Below are 19322 nucleotides of genomic sequence, written 5' to 3' on the forward strand. Positions count from 1 at the left end.
ATATTGGATAATGAAGCAATGAAACCATCGAAACTCAAGCGTCACTTTGAGTCTAAGCACAAAGGTTGTACAGATAAACCAGTGTCATTTTTTTGAGAGAAAACGTGATGAGCTTGAGCGACACATGAGTAAAAACACCTCACAGTTTTTTATGCCCGGTGAAAATGCAAAGGCTACTGAGGCATCATACAGAGTGTCTCTACTCATTGCAAAAACGGGAAAACCCCATTCAATTGGAGAGACTCTAGTTAAGCCTGCTGCAGAAGTTATGGCAAATGTAATGTTAGGGAAGAAAGCTAGTGATGACATGCACAAAGTACCTCTGTCCAATGACACTGTCCAGCGACGCATAACTTCAATGTCCGAAACTGTCCAAGAGCAGCTCATCACACGATTACACCAGAGTCCCTTCTTTTCTCTTCAGCTGGACGAGTCCACGGACATTGGTAACGAGGCAAATCTTCTGTGTTTTGTGAGATACATCCATGCGCGCTCAGTCCACGAGGATTTTCTCTTCTGTAAATCCCTTCCAACGAACACCACAGGAGAAGCGATCTTTGATGCACTAAATGCCTTCATTGTGCATAATAAAATTGACTGGAAATGTTGTGTTGGAGTTTGCACTGATGGTGCAACTGCGATGACAGCCAAACACAAGGGCCTGGTAACACGTGTGCGTAATGTTGCTCCATCCTCTGTGTCAACTCATTGCTGCATTCACAGAGAACAGCTCGCGGTGAAAAAGATGCCAAGTTGCCTTAAAACTGTTTTAGACGAGGCAGTTAAAATAGTCAACTCAATCAAAGGCAAGGCCCTCAACTCGCGTCTTTTTAAAGTCCTGTGTGAAGAAATGGGGAGTGAGCACACAAAACTTCTGTTCCACACTGAAGTGCGCTGGTTGTCCCGTGGCAAGGTCCTGTCTCGTCTCTTTGAACTGCGCGATGAAGTAAAATTATTTCTGCACCAAGCTGATGAACTGTATGATCGACTTCATGACTTTATGTGGCTTTCAAAACTAGCCTATCTTGCAGATATTTTCAGCATGCTCAATACGCTCAACTTAGCACTGCAAGGAAAAACGGTCACAGTCTTCACTGTACAGGACAAAATTAAAGGGGCCCGCACCAAATTAAAGCTCTGGTGCGCACGTATCGATCGCCATGAATTTGACTGTTTCCCCACTCTAGCGGACTTTCTTCTTGAAACTGAAGAGACCCTGGGTGACGACACCGTCACAGCCATAAAGGAACATCTACAAGGCCTTCACATGCAGCTGGGGAAATACTTTCCAGAGCTAGATGTGGACTTTGAGTGGATCAGAAATCCGTTTGGCGACATCATTGAGCAATGTACCAAGCTCTCAATACAGGAAGGCAATAGTCTTGTGGACATTGCATCAGATGGAGGTCTCAAAATGTCATTCAAACAACATCCCTTAACAGACTTCTGGGCTCAGCTCCTTCCTGAACATCCAAAGCTTGCAGAATCTGCCCTCAAAGTGCTCATGCCCTTCCCAACTACATACAACTGTGAAGTTGGGTTTTCCACACTGGTTGGTTTGAAAACAAAACAGCGCAACAAACTAAACGTGGAGCCTAGTATGAGACTGAAACTCTCCTCTTTGCAGCCTGACATTCAGAAACTGATGTGTGATAAGCAGCACCACCCGTCTCATTAATATTCACGTTAAGTTTTAGATGGAAATCTCAAAATCTAAAATCCACAGATCTATTAGTTTTGTAATGTACTAGTTTTTGTTTCATGTGTAAAATCCCAGTAATTTCAGTGATATTGGACATTAAGGGGAACATTCTTTTCAGCATTTTATTGTTACCATAGTTACAACCATAGACTGACCACCACCTCAGTTTTAAACTAATGGCTCTTTGGAATGGCATTAAGTGGGACCTAGGCTGTTACAGTATGTTTAATTGCAGTTTTTTTTCCCACATGTGCAGTTTGTTGTTCATATTAAGCTGCAACTCATTTCACATTTACTTTTTCAAATTAAATAAAAATTAATATAAAAATTTCTGATCATATCATTGCATTTGTGTTTGAATACTTAGTTTTTGACTTGAAACAGTTGCATATTAAACTTAAATTTAGCTTATCCTTCCTATTTTGTTGGTTTTTGGGGGCGTGTTAGAGTGGGATTCTGTTAGGTGGTCCTCAGAAAAAAACTGGAAGATAAAGTGGTCCTTGGGCTGAAAAAGTTTGAGAAACACTGCTGTAGATGATCTGACTGTTGTGTGTCTGCAGGTTGTCTGGCTGTATGGTGACAGAGGAAGGCTGTGGTTATGTGTCTTCAGCTCTGAGTTCAAACCTCTCACACCTGAGAGAGCTGGATCTGAGCTACAATCACCCAGGACAATCAGGAGTGCAGCTGCTCAACCACAAACTGGAGGATCCAAACTATAAACTGCAGATACTCAAGTATGTCAAACAGTAATAATGACAAACTGAACGTGTGTGTGAATGATGCAGATCTCCGTTAATGTGTGTTTGTGTGTTTATAGTGTGGATCATGGAGGAGAGGTCAGGATGACAGCAGGACCACGAAAGTGTAGGTCTACAAACACTCACACTCTCTCTCTCTCTCACTCACACTCACACACACACACACACACACACACACACACACACACACACACAGAGATGGCATCACACGTGAGTGTGTAGGCGTCATCTCTGTCACTCTGTCATGGTATCAGGTGTGTCATGAATGCTGGAGAGCCTGTGGAAGATGTGCTGTTGGAGGTGACTGAACATGCGGGACATGAGAATATTGTTCTTGCGTCCTGAATGAACAAAGCAGTGGTGTTTTTTCTCAAGGATGAACAATTAGTGACAAGTATTTGAAACGTGCTGTCATTTAGGCAACAAGTATTTATGTTTTAAAATTGCAGACTCTTAATGTGTTGCTATGATGCATATATGAAGGCAAGTTGTATATATTATATGTAAGCACAGGTGAGATGAGGTTTTTTTATGTGGTGCTCTCAGGCATGTAAGGTTATCTTGTCCTCTTAGAGCTGAGGCAGGCCCGAGTGAAATCAAAACTGAAGTGCAAGTGAATCCACATGAAGATCAAGTGATTAATACTGAGAATGTAAGGAATGATGAGGAGATTCCTACCGAGAGTGTAAGGAAAGACAAGGAGTTAACTTTTGAGAATGAGCGAATGGTTGAAGGTAGGGCTGTAACGGTTCCTCAATTAAATTTGCGTCTCATATTCCATCTTTGCATATGCTGTGAGTTTGGATAGCTTTTAACGTTCATCTGGAAACGCAATGTGTGACATTTAATCAGATTTGTAAGGTTAGTCATCTATAAACCTTAGCAAAAGCAGGAGAATACATTATACAGCATGTTTCTACATGGTGAAATGTGCTAACTGCTTGTCACGATTTCAGAATAAAAGTTTAAGCCCTTGTTTCAGTCCACATGTTCAAGAAATTACAGTGGTTGTAGCATTTCTGTTGTAAGCCAATATTAAACAAGGATTAGATCGTTCTGTAAAGTGTAAAAACAATCGTCAGGTGGCTGGCGCCCTCTGCAGGCATTTGTTATACTACACTAAGAACATTAGTTGTACAATTCAATACATTATGTATTTTAACAGTTTTGTTCAATAAAACCATAAGATTACTTGTTTTTCATACTTTACTTGAATCAATTATTATTGTGTTATTGCTGTTATATATTTATTTTAAGTCATATGTGTAAGTGAATGTGTTTTGTTGTGTAAGCACCTTTATAATGATCACGTTAGTAGTTGAGATATATGCGCGACGAGCTATATGCCGCGGTCAGGAGAATAGATCTGTCGGATTTACAACACTTGAATTCATCCACTTCTTTAAAAATACATGGATGGATGTCCGGTTAATTGGGAGAAGAACAGGGTAAACTTTAGAGTTGCTTGCCTTACTCACAGTATGTAATAGGTATCTGATATGAATATAACGCATCGTCTAATTATAATGGACAGGATTATTATTGCAGCTTCCATAGACATCAGTGTATATTTTACAAACTCTAAATGTATTGTCACTAGTACTTATGTGTATTTAAATATCTGAAACCTCGAATTACTTGAGTAATCATTAGAATAATCAAACGATTACTGGATTACCAAAATAATGGTTAGCTACAACCCTAGTTGAAGGAGATGCTGCAGTGCAGATCTCTGAAATAAATCATGTTGTGGGGATGGAAGGCCGGAGAAGCAGGGATTGTGTAGTGACAGAATCTGGAAGCACTGAAGATCAGAATAGAGTCATGAAGGTAAATTCATGTAGGCCTAGAGAAAAACTACTAAAATTAGGTGAGGATGAAATTAATGAGGCTAAGGATGAGGATGGTGTGTATCTGATGTTTCAGATCTGTCAGATATTTGCCAGGTTGTGATCAGGTTTACTCTTTAGATGAGATCAATTCTTTTTTGCATGAGACTTTAGGAAAGGTTGCTGACGTGAGGAATTTCTTTCCAGATGTAAAAAGATTTTACTGTTCTACATTGTCAAAGGAGGGTAGGAGAAGATGAATCGAGTATGTGAAAGAGGTTTAGATTTAAAAACACACACAGTTGTTTGACTATATTACTGAGCTCATCTCATAGACTTTAATTGTTTTTCTATCAGGTTAATGATATATTTTATGCCCCAAACAAACATCACACTAGATTTACAGAGAAACATGATTTGTCCAGTTTATGTGCCGTTTTTAACTAGTTATCAGTGCCGGTCACCACCAGGGGCTCATTTTCTCTCAAAGATGATTTAAGTAATGTATCACTACATAATGTGAACATAACTGTGGATTCATGTGGAAATATCTTTCTATTAATACATATTTATATTTATTTAATTACTGTTTTGGACTCAGTCATCATGCAGTGATGGTAATGACATGTCTTGACACGTGACTTAATTCAGAAGAAGAAGCAAAAGAGCAAGAACAATGTATATTATTTTGTAATGTTTTAATTCTTATCTTATTTAGTCAGTGAATTAATTAAAAATCAACATTAGTCCATGTTTTTCATTGAAAATGCCCCATGATGAAATGTAATTTTAGTTTAGTACACATCAAGAATCAAAATGTTCTTATACGTGTTTCAGTGACGGCTGGTCAATAGAGTCCACTCCTGCCTATCAGCGTGTCTCCAGTTCAGTTCTGGGGTGATCGAGAAATCGTCCACAGGAGGCGGGTTTATGTAGTATTTCAGTATAGAGACAGAGCGCATTTAGGCCACACCCACACCGGAGGGAGAACAATGGAGGGGAACGTAATCAACGACAGGTTATGCTAAACAAACAAAGAAAAAAACATTCATTATTTTTAACCATGTTAAAGAATTATTTCACCGAATACGTTCCCCTCCAGTGTAGTTCTTATAGTAATATGACCCGTTTCGCTCTGTCTCACTGCCTGTATCCACTTTTGTGTCCTTAAACATCAGTTTTTTTGTGTCGACAGCTTATATATTTTCAGAACACCTTGTCACATAGCAGCTTTTAGACATTGTTCTATTTTTTTGTTATAGGTCAGAAATGACAAACAGGCAGCCTCACGCTATACAATGTCAGTGGAGACGGTTGGATTGTTTCTCCCTGGTGGGCGTTGTTTTTAGATTATGACGCGTGTCACTCTGTCTCTATATAAAATAAAATATAGCCAATCAGCATCTAGGGCTGCACGATTCTTGCTAAAATGTGAATCATGATTTTGGGTCATTCTACAGAAACGTCCATTTTTCTGTCCCTAGACTTTACAGAAATATTACACTTGAAAACACTTTAGGTTTACAATTTTTGTATATATTTTAATATGACACAATATGTTATTTGAACAATTAAACCTTCTTGAGCCATCAATGTGGCAATATTTGTTTTTTAATTAATTTTAATAATTCCACACACCACAGAAGCTCTCGTCCCCACAGTCATGTACAGAGGGAAAGGGCTTTATTTTGAGCTCAGAAACAGGGTTTCTATCATTTCAAATACAATAATGTATGCATAACTATCATATATATCATGTAAATGACATAAATGCTGAATAAATATTATAAAATATATAATGAATGTAGTGGTCCCCTGGTGTTGTGTCACTGGTGTTACCTTTAACAAAAATCTCTTATTTTGAAGTAAAAAAATCACACTGATGACATCACTTGATTTGATGGCCAATGGAAAGTCCACTATCTCTTTTCAGTTATCAGAAATCAGTCATTTCAGTAATTAGAAAATCATAATTTCATATGAAGCTTTTAGTTGAAGTCACTGATATGATCTACTTTATTGTTAGGGAATTAAAAAAAAAAAAACTAGAATACAAATGGATAAACTACTTAAAGGGTTAGTTCACCCAAAAATGAAAATTCTGTCATTAATTACTCACCCTCATGTCGTTCCACACCCGTAAGACCTACATTAATCTTCAGAACACAAATTAAGATATTTTTGATGAAATCCGATGGCTCCTTCATAGCCAGCAATGACATTTCCTCTCTCAAGATCCATTTATGTACTAAAAACATATTTAAATCAGTTCATGTGAGTACAGTGGTTCAATATTAATATTATAAAGTGACAAGAATATTTTTGGTGCACCAAAAAAAAAAAAAAAAAAAAAGACTTATAAAGTGATGGCTGATTTCAAAACACTGCTTCAGGAAATGAAATGAATCAGTGTATCAAATCTGCTGTTCGGAGCGCCAGAGTCACGTGATTTCAGCAGTTTGGTGGGTTTGACACGCGATCCGAATCATGATTCGACACAAAAGATTCATAACGCTCCGAATCTTCCTGAAGCAGTGTTTTGAAATCGGCCATCACTAAATAAGTCGTTATTTTGTTTTTTTGGCGCACCAAAAATATTCTCGTCGCTTTATAATATTAATATTGAACCACTGTACTCACATGAACTGATTTAAATATGTTTATAGTACATTAATGGATCTTGAGAGAGGAAATGTCATTGCTCCCTATGAAGGCCTCACGGAGCCATCGGATTTCAACTAAAATATCTTAATTTGTGTTCTGAAGATGAACGAAGGTCTTACGGGTGTGGAACGGCATGAGGGTGAGTAATAAATGACAGAATTTTCATTTTTGGGTGAACTAACCCTTTACTTTAGTGAATATATCATGACTGACAATATGTGGTTTGATACCTTGCAGAAGCCATTTTGTAAAATGCATTTTTCAAGAAAATTGTCACTGATGTTACCCGTGCATAATAAATGTAAAAATTTAGTCCAATCTACTTAATTATGGTTGAAAAATTAAGGATCTTTGGTCTTATGTATACGTCACTGGTGATTCATTGTGTCACTGGTGTTACTGTTTTTTGTCTGTCACATTAAATAAAATGTGTCATATGTGACATGATAATAATTTTACATTTATTGAATTCTGCTACACTCAAGAATTAAGATTTAAAGGATTGCATCATTACTTTTTTATAACTGTTTTTCAAATATTTTCATTGTTATAGCAAATACTGTACATGGTTGTGCAATTTAATTAACATCATTCAATCACACTTTTAACTAACCTGATTGAAATAAAAAAACACACAATCTCCTTATTTCTTGCATTATCATTATTATTTTGTAACTTTGACTGCATGTGCTGAAAAAATTGAGAAATAATATTTCATAAACATGTATAAAAATGTCAGATAAGTAAGGTAACACCAGTGACAAAAAAATTGTCCATGCGGTCTTTAAATAAATGCACAAAGAAATAAAAAATCACTAAGCTGTCATTTATGTGTATTCATAAAGTCCAAGGGTAATATAATAATGTGGTCTAAGTTTAAATGTTAGAAAAAGAAATACATTTTAAGACATTTTGTCATACCAAAAGTGAATGTTTCTGTAGAATGACCCTTTTTCTCCATAGGAACTGAGATCATGATTCTTTCACACAATTCAAATTTTTTTAACCAAATTATAAAAAAAGAAATTAAATTATGTAAAAAAAAAAAAAAAAAAAAAACTTTTAAGTGCTGGACTTAAAAGTAACAAAAATAGTCTCTTTTCCTTATTTTTGACCCCTTAAAATGAATAAATGAAAAGCTGTAAGTGTAATGGGTAGTATTCATATATTCATCACACATTAGCAGACATTAATATTGAGAGCTGATACAGTCATAGTTCTGTTCAATATACACAGTAATTTTAGTGTAACATTATTAATTGTTTTAAAGTAATTTTAGTTAAATATTATAATTTTTTATTGTTTTCTTTTGTAATGTTTATAATAGAGCCTTTAATCTGAGATCGATTGCTCATGTCACGCTCTCTCACACGGTATCTTGAGAGTTTCGCCGTGCAGGTGAATGTTATCAGGTGAGATCACGAGAGTTCACTGAGAAAATCATTCATAATCTCCTGTGATTATTCTCCCTGTATATTCTCAGACGTAACATAAGCTGTTGGACATAAACAATAGACTGTTAACTCGAAATCCATTATCACATCTATAAAGATATTCTTCATGCTTTCAATGTGGAACTAGGCAAAGCTAGACAGACCTTCTTCTCAAATATTATAAACAGAAACTTAAACAACACCCGCAATCTTTTTGCTACTGTAGAGAGACTAACAAACCCCCCATGTCAGATCCCCAGTGAAATGTTCTCAGACAGCAAATGCTGTGAGTTTGCTTCCTTCTTCTCTGAGAAAATTAATAATATCAGAAAGGCGATCAGCACATCCTTGAGCTGCACTGGGGTAAAACAGATCAGATCACAACATCAGAAAGCAGCTATTATGTCTGTTTTCGAAGCAATTGATGGTAAAATTTTGGAAGAAACAGTACAGCACCTTAAAACATCAACCTGCGCCCTTGACACACTTCCCACATATTTTTTCAAAAGCGTGTTTAACTGTTTAGAAGCAGATCTCCTAGAAGTGGTAAATGCCTCACTTCTCTCTGGGACTTTTCCAAAATCCCTGAAAACTGCAGTTGTTAAGCCCCTCCTGAAAAAGAGCAATCTGGATAACACCATATTGAGCAACTACAGACCAATCTCAAATCTTCCTTTCAGGCAAGATCATTGAAAAAGTTGTTTTCAATCAGCTGAACAAGTTCTTAAGCTTGAATGGATACTTTGACAACTTTCAATCTGGTTTCCGACTGCATCACAGCACAGAGACAGCACTCATAAAGATAATAAATGATATTCGCCTTAACACAGATACAGGTAAATTATCAGTGCTGGTTCTACTTGACCTCAGTGCTGCGTTTGACACTGTCGATCACAACATTCTTCTTGACAGGTTGAAAAACTGGGTTGGGCTTTCTGGGATGGTCCTAAAATGGTTCAGGTTATACTTAGAAGGGAGAGGTTATTATGTGAGTATCGGTGACCATAAGTCTGAGTGGACATCCATGACATGCGGAGTCCCTCAAGGTTCAATACTTGCACCCCTCCTGTTCAACCTATATATGCTGCCACTGAGCCAAATAATGAGAAAGAACCAAATTGCATATCACAGCTATGCAGATGACACCCAGATTTACCTAGCCCTATCACCTAATGACTACAGCCCCACTGACTCGCTGCGCCAGTGCATTGATGAAATTAAAAATTGGATGTGCCTAAACTTCCTTCAGTTAAACAAAGACAAAGCTGAAGTCATTGTGTTTGGAAACAAAGATGAAGTTCTCAAAGTGAACATGTACCTTCACTCTAGGGGTCAAACAACTAAAAATCAAGTCAGGAATCTTGGTGTGATTTTGGAGTCAGACCTGAGTTTCAGTAGCCATGTAAAGACAGTAACTAAATCAGCATATTATCATCTCAAAAATATTGTAAGAATTAGATGCTTTGTCTCCAGTCAAGACTTAGAGAAACTTGTTCAGGCTTTCATCACCAGCCGGGTGGATTATTGTAATGGGCTCCTCACTGGTGTTCCCAAAAAGACCATAAGACAGCTGCAGCTCGTACAGAACGCTGCTGCCAGGATTCTGAGCAGAACCAGAAAACATGAACACATCACACCAGTCCTCAGGTCCTTGCACTGGCTTCCAGTTGCATTTAGAATTGATTTTAAAGTACTGTTACTTGTTTATAAATCACTCAATGGCCTAGGACCTCAATACATTGCAGATATGCTCATAGAATATAAACCTAACAGATCACTCAGATCATCAGGATCAAGTCATTTAGAAATACCAAGGGTTCACTCAAAGCAAGGAGAGTCTGCTTTTAGCTGTTATGCCAGCCGCAGCTGGAACCAGCTTCCAGAAGAGATCAGGTGTGCTCCAACAGTAGCCACATTCAAATCCAGACTCAAAACACATCTTTTTATCTATGCATTTGCTGATTGAGCACTGTGCTATGTCCGAACTGTTTGCATTTTATTTTATACGTATTATCTTTTTATTCTTTTAATTCCTTTTCCTGTTTTTATTTCATTTTTAATGTATTTTATATCTTTTATGTATCATCTTGTTTTCTGACTTTTAATGCATTTTAAATATTGCTGTCTCGTTGAAAGAGCTGGGAGAATTAGGAAGAAAGCATCTGTGATTAGGTTAAAACTTGGTACAAACCATGGGGAAATTTGAGCTGTGGTGCATGGTTAAGATATCTCTGGATTACAGTCAGGACACTTTCCAAAGGGGGAAATTTCCAAAGGGGAAATTTGAACTGCGTTGCATAAATAAGATATCTCCGGAAGGGGGATTAGGGCTGTGTGGTGCAGTTTGAGGTGTCTTGGCAAAAGGGGAAATTGAAACTTTGTGTATCAGTTTGAAGTGACTTAACAGGTAGCAGTCCTGTTGTGTGAGGAAGATCCATTCAGATCTGCTCTGATGGATAGATCCGTTTAGATCCAACTCTGATGGACAACAACAACAACAACAACAAACTCCCTGAGACTTCCTAGCTCTTCCATCCAGATAGCAAAATTCTCTGTTTTTACTGTTATTTCTATTCCTTATGTTCTATTTTTATTATTCTTCTTTATGTAAAGCACTTTGAATTACCATTGTGTATGAAATGTGCTATATAAATAAAATTGCCTTGCCTTGCCTTGCCTTAACATTAATAAATAAAAATAAATAATAAATAGTACCTGTGCTTTAAGGTGGTGGCTGGTATTTGTAGGTCTCCTGTGCTTCATTGCTAACTCGATTGCTTGTGTTTGGACCTCTTGCCTGTTTTTGCCTGTATTTGGATTACTCTAATAAACTACTGTGTATGGATCTTCAGTCTTTGAGTCTCTGAGCAGTTAGTGACATGCACAGTAATTTTATAAAATCTACACATTTAGTGAAGAAACATTAATAAAAGTGAATCAGTGTAGCACTAAATCTGGTCAAATGTTACACATTTGTCTTTATATTGTTGTAAAATACATTCATGAATAATTAGTAAATATTTTTACATATAAACCAATACATTTCTTTACCAATATCAATACCATAGTAAAATTGTAACTAATTGTAATTTTATTTGAATAGCTTTTTAAATGTGACTGAAAGTAAAAAGTGTTAAATAAGTTTCTATTATTGCTGTTAATAATTATTTAAGTTAAGTTAATAATGCATTTAAACATTAGCTTGTATTCTTCAAATATTGTTCAATAAAGTAAACATTGATCAAGTTCAAATGAAAAGTTAGTAATAAATGAGAAAGAAACAGAACAAGTGTCAGGCCTGTTTTAAACTTTAAGTCTTAGTGCACAGATCTGTTCATATCAGAGTGTTTTTGTCCGTCCGTTGCTCTGCTTATGATCACAATGTCAATCATCACAGTTTCAGATTCAGTTCAATACGGCTGTAACTTCTGAAACTGTGTGATCTTAGCAGCATGAATAATAAAACTGTCTCTCAGATTCTGAATGTGTTTCTTTATAATCACTGAATGTGATTTGACTTGAGTTCAGCCGCAGCACAAACTCACTGACTGAGTGAAAACTGCTGTTACGATCATCACATCTGTCTCTATCTCTTATTGCCATCATGTTCACACTGTTGGTTACAGAGAAACCATTGGAGAGTGCAGAGCTCACGCTGAACAAACTCTGGAGGATTGAGCTGATTCTGACTAAACCGTTGTGTTCACATGATCAACAAACATGCCTGTGATTGGCTAGAGTGATCAACACTGCAGAAACACACAGTAAATAGAAAGCGTTGAGGCTCTTCACACACAAACACAAACACACACAGGATCGTCTGAGCCGAGCCGCTGCTGCAGAAAGCCTGCTATCATTACGCCTTCACATTTAAGTGTCGCTTTGGTACTTTTGACAACACTAGTCTGCTCTGTTTCAGGCCTGACAGCTTTTTCACACAGTTGTGTTTAGGGCTCCAGAAGTCTAGGACCGGCACTGCTAGTGAGGTCTGAATCTCTAGTCTCTGTTCAACAGCTTTCACTGGATTAGTGAGGACATTTGTGAATCTGGAGGACGTTCTGTCAAAGCTGTAAACACACACACACACACATCTTCACTGTTGTTGTTCTTGATGTTTCTCTCTTCTTGTGTTCAGATGCCTGTGATCTCACGCTGGATCCAAACACAGCAGACACTCGATTCGTTCTGTCTGATGGGAACAGGAAGGTGATGCATGTGAAAGAGCATCAGCCGTATCCTGATCATCCAGAGAGATTTGATGTGTGGGCGTCTCCTCAGGTTCTGTGTAGAGAGAGACTGACTGGACGCTGTTACTGGGAGGCTGAATGGAGCGGAGATGCTGCTGGAATATCAGTGACATATGAAGGAATCGGCAGGAAAGGATGGCTTGACTCTTTGCTTGGATCCAATGACAAATCCTGGAGTCTGCTCTACTTTTCTGGAAGATTCTCTGTCCATCACAATAATAACAACACTGGTATACCTGTCCGTTCATCCTCTCATAGAGCAGGTGTGTATGTGGACGTGTCGGCCGGCACTCTGTCCTTCTACAGCGTCTCTGACACACACACACTCACACACTTACACACATTCAACACCACATTCACTGAACCCCTCTATGCTGGATTTAGGGTTTATTATATTTCCTCCTCAGTGTCTCTGTGTGATATTAAAGACACTCTGTAAATCCTCTTTCTGATCTTCACACACACTCATCAAATCTCACTTCATCACATTTGTATTCATTCATTTTTAATTCATGTTTTTCATTGTCATCTAGAAGTTACACATCCAGATCAGACACACACACTGTTCTGAATCTGGAAAGTTGCTTTAATATTCATATTGTAAATTGTTCATCAGATTGAATAAAAGTACATTTAATCTGAACTGGTTTGTGAATGACTGATGTGAATGACTGACGGTATGTCTGGTTGTGAACTGATGACAGTATGAATGATCATGAATGTGATTCAGATCAGCAGAATGAAGAAATCCCGTCGTCTCCTGAAAGTGTGAAGAAGAGAGAGAGAGAAAAGTGAAAGTGCAGAAACAGCTGTTTAACGTTCAAACTGAGCTGAAAATGAGCGTATTTCCAAAGGATTAATGGACACTGTGTTGATCCACTGCGTCCGTTGGGATTTGACACAAATGATGATGGTTCATGGCTGATTTCAACATCTATGTCAGCATAATAATTATAAATATGAACTGTAGTGAAAAATAGTATTTACACATAATTTGACAGTTTATTTTATTAAATATCAAAAATCTACCATGTACCATCATTTTAGATTGTTGATATTAAAATAAATAATGTATTAAAAAAAACAATATTTTTTTTTATTTGAATATTTTATTAAATCTAAAAGGTGTGCATCATTCCTGACACCTACACGAGAACATCAGTTTATCACTGTTAGTCATTATCTTCAAATGATATTGAAGTTAGAAATGTATAAACCAGTGTTGTGTGTAACTTTAGAGACGATCCCTAAATTTGTGAACCATCCAGTGTTAAGCAACTTTATGCCAGTATTTCACTGACAAATTAAGCCTATATTATCATTGAATGACATATTGAAAAATGGAAAATTCTTTATGCCTTTTGGCCATTCATTTACACGACAAAGTTGTTTTGGTGGCCTGAAAACACAAACCTGATTTCAAATTTGAAAAACAGATAAAAATTGCTTTAACCACAGAATTTATCAATTAAGACTTTTATCCAATGTCAAACCTTTTGTATTATTTAAAGACTTTGAAAGGGTTATACTCATCTTCTCTTGGACTATTGTAACACCCTGTATGTTGGTAACAGCCAGACATCTCTCTCACGCCTGCAGCTTGACTATCACAGTATTTATTTCTTACTATGGTAGTCAATGGGGTACGAGATCTACTTAGGTACAAACACTCCTTCAAATATCTTCTTGTGTGTTCAGCAGAACAAAGAAATTTACACACATTGCAGGTCTGTAGCCAGCCTATTGAAAGGGGGGGTTCTTTTTTTCAAAAAGTGGACCTTTTTGCAGTTTTTTCCTCCTTTTGTATTTAATTACGAGGTTCAAATACTTCATTTTGGTGACCTTTTATGCACTAATTTGTGCTGGATTAGCTTGTCTGCTGGTATCTTAACGAGCACGCTTTTTGATGCTCCTAAAATATATTTACTGCATTGTTGTCAAATTGCTTCCTCATGTACCACCTTTGTCAGTCCATACACAGTTCATAAGTTTAAAGACCACAGTAACAACAGAATATATTTAATGAACTTTACTGAAATATTAATAATAGTTCTTCTCATCATCATTTTTTGACTCTCTGTCAATGCCTCTTTGCATTTCCATTGGCTCCAGTCTGCCGGTATTGGCCAATCACAAAAGTCAATATTGCACAGCCAATGTCACTGAATATCCCACTATATTTTATTATTAGAATTATGCTACGTTTATATGGCTATTATATTGTAGACTAATGAGTGGATAAAATATAGAAATCCTTTTAATTAAAAAAAATAATAAATAAATAAATATATATATATATAGACTGTGGTGGGCGTACATTGGTTCCTCAAGGGGGGTCCGGGGGCATGCCCCCCCGCAGGAAAATTTTGTATATTTTAAATTTACATGCATAAATCTGGTGCATTCTGAGACCAAAATTAAGTGACTAGATCAATGAAAAAATTTGTTCTCTTGTAAACAATTTTGTGCTATAAAAGTAAGTTATTTATTGGTGATGGTAGGGCAATAATTTATTAGTGGGATCCTGCATCTGTATTTGTGGAGCTAATGGTCACTCTTTGATTTGTTAACCAATCCAGAATGCAAACACACCACTTCATTATAGATAAAAATAACAAATGAATAAAAATATATAATCATAAGCTGACCAATAAATAAATAAGTAAACTGGGTGAGTATATAATTCAGCAGCAAAAAGTATTCTAACCTAATTCTTGGGAAAGAAAAAAAAAAAAAAAAAACTTTGCACAGTAATTTTATAAATCCAAATGTTAATTTAAAAAAGTTAATAAAAACTAATTAATTAAAATGACTATTTGTATTCTTATGAAATGGAAAAAAACGATTTATATATGTAAATAATTCTATGTATACAGGGGCGCCCTCAAGGGGTGGCCCCTGTATACATAGACCACCCCTGTGGCCACCCCAGTATGATTTTGCATTGGGTACTATTAATTTAAATGCATAATGTAAATTCACAAGTTCATGAAGTGAAAGAAAATAAAATGCCACCAAAAAAAGATAGATTGACTGACGCCACCAGAGTAGCTGTTTCACTGCCACCAAGAGTCTAAATAGTAATGTCTACAGACCTGAATTTTAAATGTTATTTATACTGTGAAGAGGGTAGGTTAGGGGTGTGCGATATATTTAGTCTACGATTTTATCATAATTGTTGTTTTAACGATGCACAATCGATCTGACATCCCTGTATGTGATGTTGTCTTGTAGATTAGACAGTGTCGGTGCGCATTTAGAGTGCACGCTTTCACTGTGTTAATAAATATCACATGAAGAGTGCCGTTTTTCAACAGATATCAGCATAACAAATGTTATATAAATTTTATTCATGTTTACATTTTAGACATCATTGCCTGTTTCTGCACAATTTCGCCAACGAATATAGTTCAGGTCAAATCCAGAGCATTGAATTGCGTCCCTGAGCAACAAATGGCGCTGTTTCTTTACTGAATGAATCAGCTTTTTGAATGAATAAGTTGAATCAATGAAAATTGGAAAAGATACAAGTGACGACGAGGGAGCTTCAGTTGAACAACAGTGAACTGCGGTCAGATGAGATGTTGTCAGACTATGTCAGTAAAATTCAGAAAAATGAACAGGTCCAATCAGCCGTTATTCTGTGCTCGCGGCGCGCACTCAAGAATTGCATGCGCCACAGTTTCTGACCGTGAACTTAACGATGTAATGCTGCGTTCCAGGCAGGTTTTTGAGCCCGTAAGTCACGATTTCAAATCACGACTCACGACTTTGTAGCGTTCCAGGAAAGTCACGCCAAACTGCGTAAAAGTGTAAACAAACCAACATGGCGGACCTTACGGGGCTTATGCTCATTAATTATTTCTATCGCCAAAGGTGCTTACTCCTTGCTTGGGAAACAGAGAAGGAAAACGGCGCATAAGGTAAGAGAAGCTGTTATACCATTTTTTTTTTCACGGAATCCGTAGGGTTCCGGTACGAGTTCACGGGTGGGAAGTCACGGCTTTGACTGCTGTTCCAGTGCACTTTCACGGGTAGAAGGTTGGAAAAACACGGGTTACAGGTTGCCTGGAACGCGGCATAAGTTACATATCCTTCTGTCCCTCACATGAAGCTATGGAATGGCTTCAGATGACTTTGAATATAGTGCACGAAAACTTAATTGCTTCTAGTCTACTCATTTTGCTCTATGATTCCCACTTTTGCCATATAAAAGAGCGCAATCAGATGGTAATTTAAATATTGCGCACGTCCAGCTACAATTGTAGGCTATCATATTAATTTGAAACAGCAACCCAGAATATTTGTCACAAGCACTGATTAAAAAATATGATGACAAAAAAAAAAAAAAAACGACTTAAATCTGGACCTTTGGCAGTGAGAGGGGGGGTTCGTTCGAACCACCCGAACCCCCCCTGCCTACGGGCATGCATTTGGAACAACTTGAGGGTGAGTAAATGATGACAGTTTTTTGGTGAACTGTTCCTTTAAGACAGTATTATGCCTTCGATCAAATAGGACATTTGAACAGCTTTTATAAACCCTTATAAAATACATTACTAGTGTACATCTTGAAACAAAACAATGACATATTTTAAGAAGCACAAGCTGCTTTCAGTTAAAACAGCTCAAACATGCATTTTACTCTGAGACTAGATTTAAGGCAAATCACGGTTCACTACTATAAGAACATGTTCACATTACAGTAAACTACTGTGTGCTTCATTGCTCCACCTACTGTCCATTAGTGGCATGAACACGACTGGAGACTGATACAACATGACTGGACATGATCTTAATGCTACAATTATGGTTCATTATTTTCACTGTGTGAACATCAAGTTCAGCATTATTATGCTAGTCGCAGACTAAAATGAGTGTTTCAGCTGTTTGAACTGAACCAGTTTGCCCTGAAATATCTTAAAGTGTAACACTGCCATAGTTTTATCTCCAGATGAACACCAGACATGTTTTTCACAAAGCGCAGTTATAAAAGCCACTTAAATGTCCTGATTGAATGAAGGCTTCATCCTGGCTCAGTCATAACCCTATCCTTTAAACCAGACCTTAATATTGAAGTGTCGTGACTCTAGATCAGTTTGTATCATCACTAAAGCAGCATAAAGTTTACACACACTTTACTGAATCTGTCAAATGTTGGACATTTTAACAATAGTCAAACAAAAAGAGAAAATGTCTTTATTAAAATAATTTATTCCTTAAATCATATCAAATAAATAAGTCATTATGTATAATAAAAGTTCACACATTTAATAGTTTTGAACACTTCTGTGTGTCTTTACTCAGCTGTTGTGATAGTCGAGTCTCTTTTTGTCCTAAACAGTTACTGAAGAACTGTGGGGAATGAAACTGTCACTGTATCATTTCAACATTTCACACTCAAACACAACTATAGAAAACACAACAGTTATATGTTATTAACTATTGAATCTTCTTTACAGATTGTGAAGCTGATAGCCACAGTTTCAAACACAAGCACACGGTCACCGTTCAAAACACAAGGCAGAGGTTAAGTCTTGTTAAATTGGAGATGTTACAGGGGCAATTCAACGGTCTCTGTGGGACAAACGTACGAATTCACAAACCTCTCAACAAGATTCAATGGAAAAACCATTTTGACAAGCTCCCGCAGCGCTACTATCATCCAACACACCACAACAACTCCAGTGAGCAGCACATCACACACAAACCAATCTACATCTCACACACACACACACACGCAAAGACATGACATACCTGGATTGACAGGATAGAGAAGAGTTTCTTCTGTGACAGTCAAACACGTGACTGAAATCACTACAGCGATCTCCATCAATGATGAGACACCTGACATTGCTCACTGATGAGGTCTCATCGTCTTCAAATTCAGTCCAAGAAACAAAGCCAGGTGAAAAAAGACACAAAAACACACAGAACGACACAAACAGGACCATCTGAACATTCACAGGAACCATGACATGTCAAACATATTAAAGTTTGCTCATTTCTGATGCTGAAAATCACGCGTGTCAAATCTTGATGATCCGTTGTGTTCTTCAGAAGAAACACCTGCATGAATGTAGTATATCGTCTTAAAAGACCTCAATTCTTTTCCTTCGACAGTTTAATGGACGCTGAGCACTTAGGGCTTCATTTTTCTGTAAAGATGTCGATTTCTTTTATTTTTAGTAAATTGTACTTCAGCACCTGCTTGTGTGGATGTTCATTTTTTTCATGTAAAATGATCATTAACATTTTGGCTTTATTTTAAATTCTGCTCAAAAGATGTTCTGCTCAAAAGTTTAATCTTTGTGTCTGGACAACAAGTTTATGAACTGCTGATTTTCAACAAAAACATTGTGAGATTCAATAATTCTGTTTTTTTAAAAACAGTTTACAGTTAAGTTTTTATTTTTGAACTCTTCAGATCAACACACTGATCAACAACACAATAATGATCCAGTTACAATCAATTTATGTGTTACAGTTTCAGCAAAACAAATACAGGTGCTGGTCATATAATTAGAATATCGTGAAAAAGTTCATTTTTTTATTGTAAATTATTTTTAAAAAAATGAAACTTTCATTTATACTAGATTCCCTACATGTAAAGTAAAACATTTCAAAAGTTTTTTTTTTTTTTAATGTTGATGATTAGAGCATACAGCTAATGAAAGTCCAAAATCCAG

At 36.8% G+C, this 19322-nt stretch overlaps 2 protein-coding genes across 5 annotated transcripts in view; both read left to right on the plus strand.

Moving 5' to 3' along the window:
• Positions 1-13241, plus strand: part of LOC137005906 (NACHT, LRR and PYD domains-containing protein 12-like) — an 85819-nt gene extending 72578 nt beyond the window's left edge. For all 4 annotated transcript variants that reach the window (XM_067366480.1, XM_067366479.1, XM_067366481.1 and 1 more), the window contains 3 exons: positions 2263-2436; positions 2520-2566; positions 12522-13241. In XM_067366480.1, coding sequence (XP_067222581.1) covers positions 2263-2436; positions 2520-2566; positions 12522-13072 — 772 coding nt within the window. In that variant the 3' untranslated portion in view covers positions 13073-13241. The remainder of the gene's footprint in view (positions 1-2262; positions 2437-2519; positions 2567-12521) is intronic.
• The window catches only part of LOC137006201 (gastrula zinc finger protein XlCGF57.1-like), a 703714-nt gene that overhangs the window by 423614 nt on the left and 260778 nt on the right, over positions 1-19322 (plus strand). The window lies entirely within an intron of this gene.

Source organism: Chanodichthys erythropterus, chromosome 3 (genome assembly GCF_024489055.1).
Source record: "Chanodichthys erythropterus isolate Z2021 chromosome 3, ASM2448905v1, whole genome shotgun sequence".
Taxonomy (NCBI): domain Eukaryota; kingdom Metazoa; phylum Chordata; class Actinopteri; order Cypriniformes; family Xenocyprididae; genus Chanodichthys; species Chanodichthys erythropterus.